Raw genomic sequence first — 20,952 nt, 5'->3', positions numbered from 1 at the left:
AGGGACTAAAGTCAATAAAAGCTTATGTGGTGACTGAAAATCTTCAAAAGGATTGACGCTTAAGAAGGAGTCTGAAATTCGAACGTCAGCTGGGCAGTCGGTTCCGAGGCGTGGAGGGTCAGAGCTTCCGAAGGCGGGCGTTGCTAGGCCCAGGCCACCACAAAGCCTCCTTGGGGGCGGGGCCTCTTGACGTCACAGAGACGTCCCGCCCCTTACGTCGTACTCTAGGGAGGCCAGAAGGTTTCTGGCGGTGCCGGCGCCATTTTGCCGGAGCCTGCGACCGAGTGGGAGTGGAGTGGAGCGGCCGTTGTTGCCGACTCTTTCCTCCTCCCCACGGTCCAGTCAGCGGGTTGATTAGGCCATCGGCCCTCAAGCCGAGACTTGTCTCTTATTTAGTTCTGGGGAGCGCCTGGCCGACATGAGTGATGTAGAGGAGAACAACTTCGAGGGCAGAGTGAGTACAAAGCCGCGGGAGCCGTCTTCGGCGGCGGCCCCGATGCTCGGGGTTTCACGGGGACGAGCGCGGTCGGGCGGAGTTGCGGGGAGTCCTGCGGGGTCCCGCTGGGAGCAGCCTCTGGAGCCATCGAGGTCGCTTCTTCACATCCCAAGATGGCTTCTGGGTTACACTCTTGCCCCAAATATCACGGATCACCCCCCTTCCCCCCTTTTTTGGAGACTGACTGATAGCCGGACTCCTGGGTCCGATTCCCACCCCCCTCCCGCGGGGCACCTTGCCTTCTCCCCACCCCGAGGCTCCTTATCGCTGTTCCAAGGTGTGGGTCCCCGTCGCGGTGGGGCGGGAGGAGACGGCAGGGAGTTCCCCTCCGGTCGGATAGTGGTAGGTGCTTCCTGCGGTGGCGTTTCTGGCGACCCCGAGCATCGTAGAGGGTCTCGGGGTCGAAAGTGCGCGGGGCTGCTGTCCGGGCGGGGAGAAGCTGGCGCGGGACTAGCTGGGGCCTGTGTCTCCTTGGCTCTCTATTGCAGTGAGCGGCCGCGTCTCTGTTGGAACCGGCGGCGTTGCGTCTATAAAGGCGAAAGCCTTGAGGTTGAAGGTGGGACGAGCCTAATGAAGTGGTTAGTCAACGACCGCACCGACCCTTAAGCGTTCTTAAGACGAGAGCTGTGAGGGGAAAACTACGCAAGGAGCCCTTCTCCTTTAATGTCCCTTCTGCTTTCTTTTCACTTCAAAATGAATGTGGAAATGCTACAACGCCTTATTTTTCTAATTCCTTAATGTTGGGCTTTTTTTTTTTCTTTCTTTCTTCTTTATATCTCAACTTCCGATGCTTTTCCTCCTATGACCTTTAATCTAAACACTCACCACTCCTTTACAGGTTTTTACGGTAAAAAACAAAAAGGACTCTTCTGTCTCAATCTTACATAACTGAACAAATTTCATTGCTCAGTATTTTGACAATAGTTTGTGCTATTCTCTTAACTCAAAAAGGTTACCTGAAGATTCCAGCCCCTCTCCCATTTCTCTTCTCGACCCATCCTCCAGCAAAGAGGGCTCGAAGTTTTTCATTATTTTGGATGATGAATATAAACATCACAAAGATACCTTATCCTCACCTTAAAGATACTAGGACGTTTAGCAGTGATTGGGTTATATTTCGGAAGTTACCCTTGTAGTGAAAATTGATGGAAGTGAGATAGTGTAAAACCCTGTAAAGAAAACAATCCCCAGGCAGCATTTTCTCTGTTGGCATTCTGGTCACTAGGGGAAACGCACCAAAAACACTTTAGGTGTGTGCTGAAAGGAATGAGTTTTGTCTTTTTTTAGACGCTCATAAGCATCTGGAAACAGTTAAACAGGTCGATTTAGACTTTTGTTCTTTTTGAGTTTAAGACAAAAAAGCTATCTTGAATGCCTTTAAGATTGGTTTTCTCTATTAAATCTGAAGCCCGTAGATATCAATGAATTACCTGCTCATTTTTTAGGGTGAAGTATTGATGGTCCCAACAAAACTTTTTAAAAAATCATGTAATACTTGGTAATGGGTAGTCGTAAGCTGCTTCTTGTTTTGAAAATGTTAGCTAATAATGGGAAGAAATTTTACTGTCAGTTAAGTACAATTTTGGGGAGTTAATGTTTGCTTTGGTTTGTGGGAAATTGAAGAGAACTACTTTGGGGACCTTATTTTCCTTTGAGGTCTTACCTTTTTGGGGGGTGAGGGGTCATCAAATAGAGAAAGTTGGCAAGTTCTAGGTAATTGTTACCTTACCCAGCTAAGAAAGTAATATATGTAAGATTCCTACCCAATTTTAAAATGCATGTAGGCATTAACTATATATTTTAATAGGAAAAGGCATTTTTACCTTTTCCTCCTCTTTACAGTGTTCGTGGTCATAGGAAATACTTTTTCACATCTGATACACAAGTGAATGAACTCAGTATGTTCACCAGTTAGTTACCTTTTGTTTTTAGGGTTTTTTTGGTAGGTTGAGGTAATTGTCTTTGTTTATAATTGGAAGAAGAATTAGAAGAGTGGGAGACGGTTTTCTGATGATGTACTTTTTTGTTGTTGTTCTCTTAAAGCAGTTTCATATTCAGCAGTGCTTTTAGTTTTTAAACTGTAGTGCCCTTGGTTTTATAAAATAAAATTGTTGTGTTATCTTTGTACGTAAATGTAATAACGTTTTAGAGTCTCAGAAAAGGATTTTTAAATGGTGTTTCTGAAATGTTTTAAGTAGTTGTTATACTTCAAACTTTTTGATTAAAACAAAAAAAAATCAATAGGTCAGTATTAAGATTTCATTTCATTTATGTAAGGAATAAACAACATATGTTAACCATATCTTATTGAAAAGATATTTAAAATTAGAGAGTGACTATGGAAACTTTGAAATATATTAAAGAAACAGGATTGATACTAATAGTTCCTACTTTTACAGCATTTTACAATCTCCCTCCTCACCATCTTTAACATATTTTCTAATTTACAATGGCTGGAGAACTCTTACCATTTTAGAAATTAAAAACTGATACCCAAAAGACAATGCAGCCAGGAATCTGAAATTTGCAAGTCCCAATCCATTGCTTATTGCATGCAAAAATTATGCTGTGTATATATTTTGATTACTTTTCTTGAAAGAGCACACACTCCATGTCACTGTCTAAGAGCTGTTAATTGAGTTTGCTAAAAACAATTACAAGAACTTAATTTTCCATTATAGATAATTATCTCTTGAGTTTCCTAAAACATAAAAGAGCTTTACAAAGGAAAATATAGTTTGCTGAATTTTTGTTAAAAGTCACCCTAGCAGTTAATCAGTCATATTCCCTTCGAAAGTATTAAGCATCTCTTAACTTTTTTGTAAAGACCAGATGTTCTCAAAGGAGAGAATTTGGAGTCTGATTTGTGATAACTGATAGCTCAAATCTGGGTAAAAGTCAGAATATAATCAACTGTATGATAGAATTAATAAGAAATTCAGAAAATGAAGTTGAATGATTTTGTGAGCCCAGAAGAAAGGAAAAGTTATTTAGTATGTAAAACTTAACACTGCATATTATGATAAGGGAAATACGAATATTGATTGTAAGAATGAGACAATGGGGAGGTTGCTAGACCACATAGGCTTGACTGTAGTCAGATAGTGGAGGAGTTTGATTTCTAGATTTAGGAATTTGGACTTAATCCAATATGTGGTAAGGAGCCATCAATAGATTCTTATGAGAGTAGCATAATGAAAGGAATTTGTTTCTTTAGAACAGAAAATAGCAGAGGAAGAGCAGCAGGGCACACTTAAAATATTTAAGGAAGGAGCTTATGAAAAGTCTTATCTAAACTGGACAGCAGTGGGATGTAAAGAATGAGCAAGAGGATTTCAGGGGATCCAGAAGAATAGCGATACTTATTAAAATAAGTCCATTTGCTTGGTATGTGCATCAAGGTAACAGAATTTTAAGTGGAACTATCTTTATTTGGAGTTAGGAGTGAGATTGGCACTTGAGCTAACTTTTTTTGCATGTCATCTTCATAAAAATAACGAATAGTTTGCTGTGTACAACTTCAACTAAAATTAGGATTTCAATCTCAAAAAATTTTAATGTCCTTGATAGAAATTAAGGGGAATGGAAATTAATATTTTCTTGTTATTTTACTTATTCCCCTCTTTAAATTTGAAATTTTAAAAATTAAAAAGAAATTTTTTTAAATGAAAACAGTGGCCCTGAGTTTTTAATCTAGGTTAAGGATTCTTTATCATGTAGGAGTCTATCTTATAATTCCATGATTGTGTATACTTAGTAGAATTGCTGAAGAGGAAGGATACTACTTATTCTGGCATCCTGTTTTGAGAGCTTGTTCTGGCTTCTTGAGTAGCTGGGATATTTTAAAGAGACCCTAGTATTCCCATTCTTAATATATGAGATGATTAACTGGATAGTAAAAGTGAAGAGCAAAACGCAAATTCATCTATCAATTTGGAATTTAAATTTGTGTGTTAAGATATTTTGTTGAAGAATATCAAAAATAGGGGAAGGTTTTTTGTTTTTGTTTTTTCTTATTTGAAACCTGTTTTGTAATAATAAGGGTGATGACTATGCCATTAAAAACCCAGCTTGGCCACTAGTTTCTTTTTTTAAAAAAACCCTCTTGTCTTTTTTTTTTTTTTTAAATGAATACAGATAAAATTGAAATACCTATTTTATAGATAAGAATGTTAGCAGTTTAGGTTTAAATAAAAAAAAAAACTTAGTCCATCTTCTTCAGTTTAATTTTACATATCTCATCACATCAACCAGTTGCAAAAGAGTAAGGCTTCCGTTCTTTTAGTACAAGTATCGTTAAACTTAGGGACTAGTCTGTGTCTCTTGAGTTTATTTTTTTTTCCTGAAGTAATATGTATCCAATTTTAATACTTTTTTGTTCTCCCCATCCATTTATTTAAGCAGAGAATTTGTAAAACTTCAGGAAATGTTTTAACATTCAAATTTTTATATTTGAGATTCTTTCGCTGAAGGGTGCTCATTTGCTCAATCTAAGCAGAAGGTGGGATTTTTAAAAGGAACAGTACAACCAGTTGTACCCAGGATGCCTAACTGTACTTCTACAGATTTGCCATAGTTACTATTTATAATTTGTACCATTCCTAAAATGAGTATAAAGAGTCATGGAATCTGAAAGACGATCAAGGGATTTTAATATTTAGTGATGAGTCATTTTTAAAAATACAGATAAACTTTGTTTATGGACTTAATTTTGTAAATGAACTGAAGTTACGTCCTTATGGTATAGTGTGTAGTATACAAGTGTAAAAATGGGCTTGAGTAATCAGCATAAGTTTTTTCAGTTCAGTTCAGTCGTGTCCAACTCTTTGCGTCCCCATGAATCGCAGCACGCCAGGCCTCCCTGTCCATTACCATCTCCCATCCTCTGCCGGCCCCTTCCCCTCCTGCCCCCAGTCCCTCCCAGCAGAGCTTGTAAATGCTGTGAAAACCTCTTGATAGCATCAGTGGGTGCTCAGTCATCATGTAACTAACCCTGAGACCCCTCCCCTTTGGATATAAAAGGTATATATCCTCAAGCTGAGTGAGTTAATACTTACTGTTCATACATCGTAACCAGTTTAGTAGGATAGAAGTGAAGATAAGAAAATGGTAACAATTGGATGGGGAATCAGTAAACACTGTAAAAAGAAAAAAATTGAGAAGGAAATAATGAAAGAAAATGTGATTTCCCCTCCTTCCTTTAAGTTACTGCCATAATGTAGTTCTGTATGATCTTTATTGTCTCATGATTTTCACCAAAGTGTGAGAGACTAGGCCTGAACAGTCTGAGGCAGAAGAAAAGTTAAGTTTTTTCCTTGAAACTAAAGCCCTATAGTCTTATTCAAGATTTGTAAATACTCCATAACACTAAAAGATGAGAACATAAGTAGGAAATTTTGTAATGGGTTCTTAGTGGTTTGTTTTAATATAACTAAACTACTTTAGTCTTTTTACATTTATTTTCTATACCTTTGAAGTTGCCACTTATGCACTAGCTTTTTGGACAACTGATCATAGCGTATAAACTGACTAGTTTATGAACCGCGTTTAAAGTTAAAGAAGGAAATTTCCTGGTGGTCCAGTGGTTAGGAATCCATGTTTCACAGGGATCAAGGGTTTGATCCCCGGTCAGGGAACTAAGATCCCACAAGCCACATGGCATGGCCTAAATAAAATTTGTATGAAAGATTTGTAAATTTTACAGGTAATTTCACTGTGTGACATGAGTTTAAATTTAACTGCCAATTCTTTAATAATTTGTCTAACACATTGCCAAAACTATTCCAAACTTCAGAGACGATAAAGACATACAGGTTTAGAATATCTGTGAGCCTTTGTAGATAGAAAAACCGCTTTAATCTCACTTAAGATGCAGCATACTGGACTTTAAAAGAAGGTAAATTATTTTAAATAGCTAATATTTTGAGCAGTTGGTATTTTTTTTTTTAAGAAATTGCTGTAATACTAGTTATGGATTAAAAAGTGAAAATATTTTTTTATAAGCTTAAGGATCTATAAAAGAAACAGCTTAATACTCAAAAGGAAGGAAGCAGAACTGCTATAAACTGAAAGACTGAGATACATGAATTGAATAAACACAGGCTGTTGTCTACAAGTCCTAAAGAATGAAGTTCTTAGTACAATAAATATAAGTTATTTGGGTAATTTAAATCCCTCCCACCCCCACGTATAGTTCACCTAAACGCGCTAGTATGTTTCTGTGAAAATCTCAATTTTACAAAGTAGTAGGGAAATATATTTTGAGAATCTGTTTTAAAAACTTAGGCTATATTCATATAGACTTGAACTTCTGTAAACTTGGCACTATTGCTTGGCATTTGCCTTGTCATAATATTAGAATGGGTTATAGCATAACGTTTTTATTGGTTTAATGGGCTTTAAGTATTAAGCATATGTATGGTTGGAATTTGTTTTCCATCTATAATATACTAGCTGTATTAAAAGACACTGCAGTTATTTGCTGTAGGATTTTTTCATGTTCTGCAACTACATGTGCGTATTTAATAATCTTTTTCCTGATTAAAAAGTAGTACATGGTTATAATATTTTTACACATAGATAATTCTTAGATTGAGTACATGGTCATGGTATATTTATACATAGACAATTCTTAGACTGCTTGTATGGGATACACTATAGTAGTTTCTTAGAAATCGTAGCTAGCTCCTTTTTATTTTTGTCTGTGTACTTCAGCTACCACTAGAGGCACCTTGTTAATAAAGAATAGTTTAAAAAAAAAAACCACTAAGCAGGTTGTGCTGTGAGAACTTTCTGCCCAGCTCCTGGTTTATAGTAGGTAAGGTAGACTAGAAGCCTACTTAAGATATATTTCTATTAAAATTTGTGATATGACTTGGTTGAGTCATTAATCTGCCCATTTCAAGTAGGCACTGTATTGGTTGGTGGGTCCAGATGCAGGTTACTTAGGAATTGGCAGAACTTCTTGACAGATTTAAGAGCAGGTTAAGTAGTCTCTAGTGAAACGGGACAGATAAAACCCTTCTCAATGTTTATTTTTCTCTTTGCAATTTTGATTCCTTTTCCAAATTCTGAATAGTTGTATGAATTTCTTTGGGAAAAGTTGATATTATTATTTCATAATGAAGATAGTCAAAGATGGAAAAGAATAATCTAGCATTTGTCCACAAAGGGCTTATTATAGTCTAATTTCTAATGCACAGTGAAGAGTAAAAGTTTTTTATGCTCTGTAGTTTATTTTAGTTTGTTTACTGACAGTTGTTGATTTACCTTTTTAGCTAGATGTTTCTAAATTGTTTTTGGAAGTTAAAATGACTGACATCTTTATAAGTTAAAGGGAGAGTTATGAGCACTCTTTCTTAGCCTTGAATGATTCTATGAAAAAAATAGATGCATTTTGAGGTTTCCCTGATATAAAAATTGAAGGGTAGGTAACAGAGGAGGTTAGGTATTTGTGACACCTTGGATAATAAAACCCAAAAGATATCCTGTCATGTCTTAGCTTTTGCTAACAAAGTAAAAGGAAAATTATATATTTTCCAGTGGGTTGCTATCCCAGAAATGAGATTTAAAATTTAAATTGTTACCTTGTTAACATTAATACCTAAAAGGTGGTTACTTTCAGCACTATTGAATAATTTTCTATTATTGTTTTTATGGTGAAAGTGAAGTTGCTCAGTTGTGTCCTACTCTTTGCGACCCCATGGACAGTAGCGTACGGGGTTCTATCGTTCATGGGATTTTCCAGGCAAGAATACTGGAGTTTGTTGCCATTTCCTTCTCCAGGAGATCTTCCCGACCCAGGGATTGAACCTGGGTCTCCCTCATTGTAGGCAGACGCTTTACCGTCTGAGCCACCAAGGAAGTCTTTTATGATAGAAGTCTTTAATATATAAACTTATTTCTGTCTTAAAAATTAAAGGTTTTGAGAGTATCAGAGCACACAGAACACAAAGTTTTTTGTGTATATAACAAGGGCTGTAGTGATGTTTGTAGATTTATACCAAGGGATATGTTTATATAAGGGAAAGCCAAAAGAAAGGAGGGGGGTATATATACCTAATGAAATATAGGTAATGAACTGGCCTATAAGACTTCAATTACAAATGAGTGGCCATACTTTTGTTTTTAGTCCTGAATATGCTGCTTTTACTGTTTCAGTGAATGAAAAAACCTAAATTGCTATGCCTGTTCCAGGCATCTGTCCAGAAATTTATAAAGTATCTGAGATGTGGTGAAAGACTTTCTGTAGGTAAATAAATGGAGAAGGTGGATGTTGAACAGAAGGGTAGCTATGTATTTCAGTTTGTTTTTATCTGAAAAAAAAAAATAGGCCTGGTAGCATCAATAGTACCATTTTTGAAAAATAAGCCTGAAGGAAAACTTCAAGGAAGTTGGATGATAATCTTAATGACATAAATGAAAATTGGTGGAAAATGGGTTTGTTTTCACTAATAATCAAGGGTTAAATGTACAGAGAAACCAAACTGTCCATCCTGCTTTGGTCATAAGTTCTTCATATGTCTATCAAAATTTTAAAAGCAGGCTTCTAATAAGTTTTAAATGATTTGGAAAGTTTTGATTTATATCCAGTTTTTTTTAGAAGCCAGTCAGATTTCTGATAAATGATATAGTCACTGAAGGGAATATAAGTATGCATAACTATATAAAATATGCAAAAACTATGAAAAAGGTAGGATAAACAATAAAGACCATGATACTAATTTACAACTACTAGGAACTTAAAAGCCAAAGGGGAAATTTTTTAAATTTTATATTTCTTCCCCCCACCCTTTCTTTTTTTTTTTTAGTATGCTTGTTTTATTTCAGATTGTATCTTTCTGGTTAAAGTCAGAGTAAGCAAAGATAGTGGTCAAACAATCAGGAAATGTTAGTAATTTTACTAATTGTGTTTTACTTCTCTGAACCTCAGCATGTGTCCTATAATAGGTGAGTTTAGATAGGTGTTCAGATATTCCAGCCTGTGATGCTTTGCTTTAACTATATCTTGGTATCTTAGCCCGGCTTAGGGAAAGCTTATTTTGAGGTCATTGGGAATCTTCAGGTTATAAATTAGTGCAAACTTAAGACATAGGTATGGGGGGATTACAGTTAATGTTAGAGTTATGCTTGAATTAAGTATTTATATTAAAACTGCTCACATTTTAGGAACTAGGATGAAACTTGGGAGGAGGGTGAACAGTATGGTAAAAAACATTTAGAGAAATTCAGTAAATTCTCTTTAATTGTTAGAAACTAGAGTTTTGAACAATTTTAAAGATTATAAAATTGTTTTTTTAATAAACTAGTTATTTGCACTTTACCTGCTGGCTTTTCCATTTGGTAGATAACATTCTGAACTCCAGCAGAGTTTTATAATCCCCACGTGCTTAAATATACTAAATGTTCTTTTTCCATTAAGGTTAATGTTCGTGAAGAAATTGAAGAGTTTTTTCCAAGAATGTGGAAGATAAATCAAGATAAAAGAAGGCTAATGAAAAGTATTAAAGATCAGAAAATTAAAATTGAATGGGGGAAAAAATTGAACAGAAGATTGGTCAGATAGAAGCACTTGAATATTTTTTAAGGCTATTTTGAATTGTTTTGGGGAAGAATACACGAAGTATGAAAAATGAAAAAACTCAATGAAGAATGAAGAGAAGTAGAAAGCAAGAGTGAAGTAGAATTAAAAGAATCTGGAAGAATGAATGGGTCCTAGGTTAAGTAAATGTATGGTTTATGTTCCAGTGTCTGTATGATCAAGTTGTAGATGAATTTGCATGATTACTTAGTTAATAGAGAATTGGTGATCTGGTTCAAGTAGGGAATTATTGAGGACAGTTAGCAATATTAACAATGGGTTATTAATGAGCTGAAATTTTTTCTGGAGGGTGTTGCCTAACCATTTGTTTTTCAGGAGCAATCAATATAAATAATTACGGTACTTTAAATGTTAGGTGTTAGGCATCTATGTGACCAGTGCCATTTGTAATACTGTCTTCTTTGTTAGGAGTCTCGCTCTCAGTCAAAATCTCCAACGGGAACTCCTGCTCGTGTAAAATCGGAGAGCAGGTCAGGATCTCGTAGTCCATCAAGGGTTTCCAAACACTCTGAATCCCATTCTCGATCAAGATCAAAATCCAGGTAAGTGTTTAAAATAATATGTGAGTATGTTTAAAATGCTTTTCTTGGATTTTTCTGGGCAAAGTGGTTTTTACCAAATCCCTCATTTTTGTTGCAATTTTTTTCTGGAAATTTCGCTCAAAATCATGAATTTTTTTTTTTTAACAATGGAGTTTAGAAATCAATAGTATGTTACAGATATAAAGACTTAGATAAGGTAGAATAATTTGTTAGCTCTGTTAATCTAGAGCTGTTACTCGTTATTAATACAAATTAAGTATGTGGATTGATTTAAATATGCTTGGCATTTGAGGGTTATTGTTTGATATTATTTCAGCAATATTTGCACAACAAAAAGATAATTTTCTCCATTGGGGACCTGGCATACAATTTAATGCAGAAAAGGTTGATATATGTACGTGGTACTGGTTATCAGAATGATTTGAGAAGCTTTTTCAAGTTTCACATTACAGCTGCATTCTTTAACTGAATATTTTGACTCATTAGGTCCAGGGTGGAACTCTGATGGTCTGATCAGATAAATTGTTGGAAAGTGGTGCTGGAGTGATTGAGAGTTCCAGCCACTTCCCCTGATTACAACAAAGACTAGTGAGCCATTGCAGGTTCAGTGTTTAGAGATCTCAGGTGTACTGTTGTGGAGTGGTGGGAGGAAAAGTTAAAAGCAGTCTGGACAGTTATTTTTATTTTGATAAGTCATTGTAATTTCTTGATTAAAAGACATAATTTATGTCTCTGAATAGAGTATGCGTGCAAGGGGACATGAAACAAGAATCGAAGGCTGTACTTTTCTTGTAGTCCACAGTTAGTTCTTTTCCCTGTTGTATCCAGGATCCAGCCTAGTGCTTGATTTGCTAACCACTCTACATATTTAATTGAATCCACATGTGCAGAATTGTGCTCCATAGAGTTCGGGTGTGGAAACAGAAGTGAGCATAATTTCATTTTAGGACTTTTGTGGTTGCTACTCTCAGCCTGGAGTATTCTTCCCTCATGATATTCTCAAATCATCACTTGATTCAGTTTTATGCTCCTGTATCACTGGAGAACATTAAATACCAGTGCACACACACTGTTCCCTTACTCCTTTTTTTTTTTTTTTTCATGATATTTATCACTATCTGACTTAGAGAAAAGATAGGCACTCATGTCACTTTTCGCTACTTTAGTCCTCCTTCAGTATCTGTTGGCAAGGGGCAGGATTGGTTCTCTTGTGGATACCAAATTCTTAGATGCTCTTGGGTGCATGCTAAATCATATCAGTCGTGTCTGACTCTTGTCAACCCTATGGACTGTAGCCCACCAGGGCCTCTGTCTGTGGGATTCTCCAGGCAAGAATACTGGAGTGGGTTGCCATTTCCTCCTCCAAGGGAGCTTCCAGACCCAGGGAGTGAACCCTTGTCTCTTGAGTCTCCTGCATGTGTTCTTCACCACTAGCACCACCTGGGAAGCCCCTCTCAGAGGCTCGAGTCCCTTATGTAAAATGGCATAGTACAGTCAGCCCTCCATACCTAGGACCAACACATTTAAATGTAACAGTTGGTATTTTATGTAACAACTAGTTTTATTAATATTTTTTATTTTTTTAATTGAAACTATAAATTAATGCTAAGGAAAATAGAAAACCCTGTTCAGTGTTCCTGTATGGACACAAGTGTTTCCTTGTTCTACCCCAGCTCCCCATGATTAATTTCTTTTGGATAGTAGGCCATTCATGTTATTGTTTTCATTCCAACTCGGAACTGTTTGCCAAGGAACCTTTGCTCTTGGTATTCCTAGAACACTTTTCCCCTGCCTACCTAGTAAAATCTCCCAGCTTTATTGTTTACATTTTCCAGCCCTTAGCATTATAACATTTATTGAATGCCTCATAGAAGTTATTTTGTATGACTGTCATCACTACTAGTCTGGGTGTTTAAGGATGGATCAGATGAATAGTAATAAGAAATTCCATTTTCTATGCAATGAAAAGAATGTGAGTAATTGGAAATAATCAAACAGTAGATGAACTAGAGAATCAGCAGTAGAAAAATTGGTGAGACACTGTAGAAGGTTTAAAAAACTGAAGACCATTAAACATGAGGACTGTTAGATTAGGTGGGCAGTTTAGGTTGTGATGAGTTAATATAGCAGGTGCTAGATTGCAGCAGGCTAAGGAAAGACAGGAGAGGAAATGATACTTAACCATGAAGGGAATATAGGACTATTTTTTTTCCATTTTAAGAGTATGGTATTAAATGCATTCATATTGTTGTACGCTCATCACAGCCATCCATCTCCATAATTCTTTTTATCTTGTAAAACTGAAACTGCGAGTTAAACAAGGACTCTCATTCTCCTCTCCTTCCAGCCACTGACAAACCACCGTCTTTCTTTCTGTCTCTATGATTTTGACTGCTCTTAAGTATCTCATCTAAGTGAAATAACATATTTGTCTTCTTATAACTGGTTTATTTCACTTGGCATAATGGTCCTCAAGGTTTATCCATGTTGTAGAGTATTAAAGAATTTTCTTTCTAGTGCTAGTTGATACCTTTCTTTTTAAAGAAGGTGGAGCCTTAACATGTTTGTAAGGTAAGGTGAAAAGAGTTAACTGGAAAAAAGGAGGAGGTATAGTCTATAAGAGGAAGAATACTTTTTCCTCTAAAAGGATAAACAAGCTGAAAACAAATAGGGATATACGTATAGGTCCTCGGAATTGTCAAAAGTTCAGAAAGCTAAAGTAAAGTGGGTGAATCACTAACAAAATTTGTAAAACTTTACTGTGCCCATACCAAAAAGACAGTTTACAAATAGGGAGCGCTCAAACCAAACATGGAATGAGGCTCAGTGGTATGTTATTAATACAAAGCAGCTTATAATGGTGAGCAGGCGATGTCTCAAGTATTTGATGATTAAATTAATGACTAATCTTGTTTTGTCCAGAGAGCCTTCAACTGGTGTCCATTTGTTTTTTATTTTTAACAGCGTTAGCCATTTTGTTCCAATATTTTTACCTAAATTTATTTCTCTCAAAGGTCGAGGTCAAGGAGGCATTCTCATAGACGTTACACTCGATCCAGATCCCATTCTCACTCTCATAGGAGACGATCTCGAAGTAGGTCATATACACCAGAATACCGGCGTCGAAGGAGCCGAAGTCATTCTCCAATGTCTAACCGGAGAAGACATACAGGCAGCAGGGTATATGGTTTTTTAAGTTAATGAAAACCTTTTATGTGTTTCCTGTGTCTTTAGTCATAGTATAAAATCTTGCTTTTGTAAGAGCTAGAGCACTGTTTAAAAGTGGTACTCCAGAAACATCCTCGGCTATATGAATATTGTTTATGTTCATTCAAGTGTATTTTCTTTTCTTGACTTTTGAATCATTAAAAGAAATTTGGGGGAAAACATGTTGCAAGAACTGAAATAAAAAGCTAACTTGAAAATATTGAGATTAAAAGTTTCACCATGGGAAGAGGGTAGCAAGGAAATACCAAGCTAACACTTATATTGAGCAGTATGCAAAGTTCCTCAGTGCATTAATAAATGCAGTTAACCTTTCCGTGAGACAGGTTACCTTATTATTGATAAAGAAATTGAGTCTTGGATATGTGACGTTGAGGTTTGATTTTATTTAACAGTGATGGAGTCTGCTATTATTTAATGGTGTTTTGAAATCAGCACATTAATTTTTCAAATCTGGAAAGAATACCCTTGCTAAAGAGTGAAAATAGAAGAGGGGAGTCTAATTAGCAATTGCTGATGAAGTCAGGTTGAGTACAGATGTATAGGGGATAGAAAACATTTGAATAAACTAGAAATAGACATTAAAGATAAATTCTTAGTAGTCTGAAAATTGCTGAACTAGTGAATTAGGGACGTTTTTATTCAGTCTGTAACCTGAAGTATATTCTAAAGAAGGCTTGAGTGTACTGTGAACTGTAAAATACAGCTCATCTGGTTTTTTCCTTTTAAATTCTTGTTTCCAAGTGACTTTGTGTATTGGGTGAAGTGCCCTAAGCAGAAGTATTTCTGTATGTTTGTTGTTGTTTTTTTAATTTGGAACGTAAATAACATCTTTATTCAACAGGCAAATCCTGATCCCAATACTTGTCTAGGAGTGTTTGGCCTCAGTTTGTACACAACAGAGAGAGATCTTCGCGAAGTATTTTCTCGATACGGACCGTTGAGTGGTGTCAATGTGGTTTATGACCAGCGAACTGGACGGTCACGGGGATTTGCTTTTGTTTATTTCGAGAGAATAGATGACTCAAAGGAGGTAATTTTTTGTAATTATTTTTGTCACTTTGAAAAATTCCTGATGTGTGTTATTTAGTATTGAGTTACTTTTGAAAGTTGATTAATAAATTTCCAGTTCGATGAACATTATGTGTTCTTTAATTCTCTAACATAATTTAAACTCTGCTTGTTGGTGTTAAAATTGGAATGTTCAGTTTCACTTTCCAGCTAAAATGCGTATAGGCAAAAAAAAAAAAATAAATAAAATGCGTATAGGCATACCTGATTAAAATCTGGCCTTGTGAAGTAGTGTATGAGTTACATGGAAAAGATGAAGTGTATATAACTGTTCTCTTTTGAAAAAGCCTTATTCGTGCTCTAAGCAAATGATTACATTGACTTTTAAAAAATTGTGTTTAGGTTTAATCTGTTTAATTTTTTTGTGTCTGATTATCTCCCTGTCTATACAGAGCTTTGTTTTTCTATTCTCTTAATATTCATCTGTCATTCTGTTCTATAATGGAATGAGTTGATACCTTTTCATTTTTGTTTAGTGCCCTTAATATGCCTAACAGAATGATCTCAGTCAATGTCAGAGATTTTAAATAGTGTTGTTGTAATGTACTAGGTAATGGATTGTAGAGGAAGCAGTAGGCTTGCCTTCAAAAGTTCATGGTGATTGAATTGAAAATTCCATTTTAAGGAGTTTTTGAAGCTCATTTGTTAAAGAACAGAAGGTACTGGCTTGTCTTTTTTGTACCATTTTATATGTGACAGTAGTTGGGTGTAGGTCATTATTGCTTTTTGTACCCATAGTGTTTGGTTATAGTATAAACAGTCATATTAAAAGCATATCTTTCAACAGTAATAGATGCTATTGACATCTGTTGTTTGTAAAGCAGGGATGATATTAAAGATCCTACAATGCACAGGATAGCCACCGACAACACAGAATTAACCACTGCCAAATGTCAGTGGTAGTGTCGTTGAAAAACCTGGATAAGTCTAACAAAATAATGCTCTCAGTTGAAGGCATTTATATGATAGACACTAGTGGTTTTTTATTGTTGCATATTTGTGTTTTGTTTTTTCCTGTTCTCAATAAAGGATAAAAGTGTAAATTTAGAAATACCAGGATATCTGACCTGAAGTAAAAGTGCAGACAATATCACAATTAAAATTTGTGTAAATATGAAGCTTGTTTGCCCTGCCTTTTGACACCCCTGCTCCTTAGGTTTATTTCTGAATGAGGTAAAATGGAAATGACAGCTTCACTTAGTTCCAAAATGCTTCTTAAAATGTTAAAGTGGTTGATTTATTAATGCTTTTATTAGTATTAGTACCAAAGGGCAGAATGATAGGGAATGTGAGCACAGGTATAATCTTGGTGGCAGATTAGAAAGTTCCTTTGTATTTGAAGCTCACTAGGTGGCAGTATGTTATTTAAGGAATGGCTTGAGTAGTTGTAGACCTGTTCACTGAATTGCACTTTCTGCTTTGAATTGCTCAGACCGAAGCTAGATTCTGAAGCCTCGGAATTCTGCAGGTTCTGTGTTTGCTTCTTTATTATTAACTTTTAACACAAGCCTGCGTAAGTGTTCTTGTGTACGTTGAAAATTCATTATTATTGACAGGCATATAGCAGGTATTAATATGTCAAGTCCGTGCTGTTTTTACTTGAAAGAAATGTTTACCAAATTTTCAGTTTTGAAAGTTTCCCCTTGGTAAATTATGCATGACTTTCTGTGCCTGTTCTCTTTTATAGGCTATGGAAAGGGCAAATGGAATGGAACTGGATGGTAGAAGAATTCGGGTGGATTATTCTATCACCAAGAGAGCACACACACCAACACCAGGCATATACATGGGCAGACCAACTCAGTAAGATTTTGAGTTTCCTAAGCTGAATTTTAAGAGTCAGAAAGCCACCAGAAATGTGTACACATCTTTGGTTAATCAAAAGATAAAACTTTTTTCCCTTGTAATTAGAATCGAAAGTTATTTAATGTGTGTGTGTGTGTGTATATATATATATATATTATTTGAATCACAATTTTTTATATGTATATTTGAGCAAGGGGACAAATTAAAACTAGTTGAAGTGCATTCCTAGCTCTTTTCTTGTATACAATAGAAAAATTATTAAATGTATGTATTAAAAATGTATTAAATTATAAAATTATTAAAAGTATGCTTTTAAATACTTCTCGTTCTATTTATGTGACCTTGGACACCTCTGTGTATAGGAAAAACTTTTTTAATATATTAAAACCAGAGAGTGAAAGAAGGAATATACGCTTTCATTTAATGTGAAGCCTCTTGGGGGAAAAAAGGATTTGACAAGGAGAGCCCAGTGAAAACTAAAGTGAAAATAATGTCCATATGATTAAGAGTTAGGAAAACAACAAGGAAAAGAGGGCTTAGAATTTAAATTCACTGATAGACATTTGAACACCATACCTTAACATTTAGTGCTGGACTTCAGTATAAAGTAGTTAGTTTTCTTTGGTGTTCAGGCTTGGATACTTTTAAATTCTTGAGGTTTATTAACTGCTTTTGAATTGGTCATAGAACATACATCTTAGTAATTTGGTACTTTTTCTCAGCACAGTGTTTTTTTTCACCGTATTGGAAAGGTCTTACTGATTTGGACAGTGCATTCTAAGTGCCTTATAATTTGTAGTTAGTGAAATTATTCCTGGCTATTTATGTTCTAAATATCAAGCAGGATACCATAGGAGTCAACAAAGTAAAACATTGAAGTAATTGGCATGAAAGGGTTATTGTTTCTCTCTTGGCTTCTTCCATTTTATTTAAGCATCTATTTGTATTAAATGATAGAAAATAATCATTGCTGTTGATGTGGAATTTGCACCTTTTTCTACAGCAGTGGTGGTGGTGGCGGTGGCGGCGGTGGTGGAGGTGGGGGAGGTGGCAGACGTCGAGATTCTTACTATGATCGAGGATATGATCGTGGGTACGACAGATACGAAGACTACGATTACCGGTACAGGTAATGTTATAACTTACGATTTCTGTTCTGAATTAGATGATAATAGTAGTGTTGGCACTTTTAATTTGTTTAATGTGTATTGATAAAAATGAGTGAAATATGGGACTTCCCTGGCAGTCCAGTGGTTGATACTCTGTAGTTGGAATGAAGAGGCATGTGCATTTGTATTGGCCAATACTCACCTTGTATAGTTGGTGCATTGAAAAATTAATAGCTTATCTTAGATCTGCTACTGTTTTGAGTGATGAAATTTTTGTTTTTATCTGCTTCAGTGTAGTGATTATGTGCTTTGCTAAGTAATCTTTTATTTCCTACAGAAGAAGATCACCTTCTCCTTATTATAGTCGATACAGATCACGATCAAGATCTCGATCCTACAGCCCAAGTATGTATACTTTTACTTTTGTCACATTAAGAACCTAATTTGTAATTAATGGCTTATTTTAGAAAATTAGGGTGTATAGTGACAGTAAATAGTTGGGAAAATATTAGGCAAGTGAAACTGTAATTGTCATTTGACTTAATTTTTTTTTTTTTTTTACTCTCTTGCAGGACGCTATTAATAAGCAGAGCAGTTGAGCAGTTGAGGACATCTTTTTCTCTTTTTTTAATTCTGGATTTCCCCAAGCTTCTAATCCTTCCTACTCCTCAAAAAGAACCCTTAAAAAATCTTTGGTTTGTTTAGCATCTACACTTTGTCAATTGTATTGCTACTTTCCACCCCTTTTATTATATTCTTAAAGATGTAATTGTCATTTTTGAGTAGGCAAACATCTTGAGTAAAAAAGGAACCCCCCCGTGTTATGCTTTGTAAATGATTTTTTTATTTGTTTTTTTTGCTTTTATGGAAAATTCACTCCTAGCTTATCAAAATGAGGAAAGAAATGATCTTTTTAAAGCTTCTTTTGTGTTAGATATTGTATTAGACATTGTATTAGAGGTCTGCATTTACTACAAACTCCTTTTTTAACTTTCTTTTGGGGAAGTTAGTAGTAGTTCAGTCAGGTCAAGTTTGTCTGGGGTGGCATGGAACAGTCAAATAGTTGAGTATAGAAAGTTTGAAGCTATAGAAGAAAATACTTACTTGGTCATTTCTTTTGAAGAACATAATTTTTGAACCCTAAAAATTACATCTTTTTTTAGAAATGGAAAGCTTGTGGACTCCTATAAAACATGTTGTATTTAAAATACATTTGTTGAAACTTAAAAACGTAAAGTGTGATTTTTGTGTTGAATTTATTAATCAGTGAAGGACAGCCCTTATTATTTATTACTTAGAGCAATTGTATAATTGCTATTAGAAATTTTGGTATTGGGACAATGGTTTAGGAAGGCTGTTTGTATAGAGTTCTTAGAAGTAGTTGGGGGGGTAGTCTTCTTTCAAATAAAAGTTAATTTCTTTGAAAATGGGACTCTCTCTTTATTGTGGTACAGTGGGAAGATAGAACTGGATTAATTTGTATTTCCTTTTTCCTAGTACTTTTGCATGCACCTAAATGTATAATCTATGTCTCTTCTTCAGTCTTGAAAAACCCTTTTCTTTCCTCCCTTTTTTGGTCAACTACCAATATTGATAGTATTCAGTGTTGAAGAAAAGATAAATAGTATGGTTTATTTCTTCAAGAAGCCCACATTCTAATGGGAAAACACATTTAAATAACTAATGTAATGAAAGGGGAGGCTGTATGAATGAAGAGGTGGATGATTTTTCAGGTGACCTTTAAGAAAAAGTATAGGAACATGAGCCTCCTTTGCTTTCTCCCTCAAAGCAATGGGAATAAAATTAGAATATTATGATCTGTATGCTAGCTCAGTGAGATCTATGGAATCCAAGTACCACAGATAACTTTTTTAAAAAGCTAACTTGCCACTAAGGGCTATCTTAGTGAATAAAGCTCTATCTTGTTGGTCCCTACAGGAAATTTTGTTCTTTAAGCCGGGTTATTTAAAGAGTGGAAATCATTGCCCTAATGAATGAGAACATTAACTTGTTGACTGCAGGAATACTTTTAAAATATATGTATCATCAAACAGTAAAAATGTATGCACACATATATGTATAACATGTAAAGAGAATCACTTTGCTATATACATGAACATAACAAAATATTGTAAATCAAATATGCTTCAATAAAAATATAAAATTCAAAAAAAAAAAGTAAAAACATTAGCCAGAATGTGGAAGAGAATTAATAGCCACATAAAGAGATACTGAACATGATTAAAGACACAGTGTGTAGAGAATACAATACCCTGTCAGTCCATTGGTTAGGACCCCACTGACTGCTGAGGGCCAAAGTTCAGTCTCTGGTGGAGGAATTAAGACTTCCACAAACCACACAGTGCGACCAAAAAAAAATTATACACACATACATACATACTGTAATAAAGGTGCATGAATGCATTCTCAAACTTGGAATAATGTGAGATGATACAATGCCCATGTGATGAATTAAGTGAGGTGAATGGAAGGCATTGTTAGGTTACAGTCGACCTGATAATATGTCAGGAGGAGGATCACGTGCTCCAGGTGATGCTGGATCTTGGATTTACGATGATGCTGATGGTTGGAGACCCTAAGAAGGATGAAGCAGGATGGTGCAAGAGTTCATCACTCGGTGTGGCTTACAATTTAAAACTTATGAATTGTTTCTGGAATTTTTAATATTTTTGGATTATTTGGTCAACTTTAGATAATTAAAACTACAAAGTGAAAGGAGGGACTGTTGTATCTCTCTGATGGTAATTTAATCCAGGAATAGATTTTCAGGGCATGATTTTCAGACTGCTACAATTACTGCTTTGTAAATTTGAGAGGATACTTCCTTGATATAGGGAATGTAACTGGCAACATCCTTTAACAATGAGTTGGGGATAAAGTTGACAAACGTGGAAAAATTGAGAATCTTCAAAGAGAGGGCCTAATCCTACTCTTCCCTCAAAAGTAAACTGGGACACATGGGTAATTGAAGTGTGACAGCTTCAGAGCATCAAATGTGGCTCTAATCACATTATTATTTTTTTTTTAATTTTTATTTTTACTTTGTTTTACTTTACAATACTGTATTGGTTTTGCCATACA

General features: G+C 35.5%; 1 protein-coding gene across 8 annotated transcripts; it reads left to right on the top strand.

The window, feature by feature from the left end:
• Positions 1 to 214: 214 nt before the first annotated feature.
• TRA2A (transformer 2 alpha homolog) lies at positions 215 to 19,277 on the top strand. 8 transcript variants are annotated; one of them, XM_040260672.1, is made up of 10 exons: positions 262 to 454; positions 985 to 1,074; positions 9,918 to 10,225; positions 10,506 to 10,639; positions 13,654 to 13,819; positions 14,709 to 14,897; positions 16,623 to 16,738; positions 17,745 to 17,870; positions 18,188 to 18,255; positions 18,423 to 19,080. In XM_040260672.1, the coding sequence occupies exons 5-10, from the start codon at positions 13,787 to 13,789 to the stop codon at positions 18,431 to 18,433; spliced, it is 543 nt and encodes a 180-aa protein (XP_040116606.1). In that variant the 5' UTR covers positions 262 to 454; positions 985 to 1,074; positions 9,918 to 10,225; positions 10,506 to 10,639; positions 13,654 to 13,786; the 3' UTR covers positions 18,434 to 19,080. The 8 variants fall into 8 exon arrangements, with proteins under 8 accessions (XP_040116602.1, XP_040116600.1, XP_040116605.1 ...); XM_040260671.1 differs by lacking the exon at positions 985 to 1,074 and having other exon boundaries at positions 227 to 454; XM_040260673.1 differs by lacking the exon at positions 9,918 to 10,225 and having other exon boundaries at positions 227 to 454.
• Positions 19,278 to 20,952: the final 1,675 nt, after the last annotated feature.

The sequence above is a fragment of the Oryx dammah genome, unplaced genomic scaffold, assembly GCF_014754425.2.
Source record: "Oryx dammah isolate SB20612 unplaced genomic scaffold, SCBI_Odam_1.1 HiC_scaffold_18, whole genome shotgun sequence".
NCBI classification, from domain to species: Eukaryota; Metazoa; Chordata; class Mammalia; order Artiodactyla; family Bovidae; genus Oryx; species Oryx dammah.
The sequence above is the reverse complement of the archived record's forward strand: the minus strand, read 5'-3'. Positions and strand labels throughout refer to the sequence as shown.

Excerpts from the sequence above, each read along its gene's own strand:
- TRA2A (XM_040260666.1), top strand. The coding sequence starts at position 419 with ATGAGTGATGTAGAGGAGAACAACTTCGAGGGCAGA. Across the intron at positions 13,820-14,708 it reads GAAGACATACAGGCAGCAGG|GCAAATCCTGATCCCAATAC; the intron begins GTATATGGTTTT and ends TTTATTCAACAG. Across the intron at positions 16,739-17,744 it reads TACATGGGCAGACCAACTCA|CAGTGGTGGTGGTGGCGGTG; the intron begins GTAAGATTTTGA and ends CTTTTTCTACAG.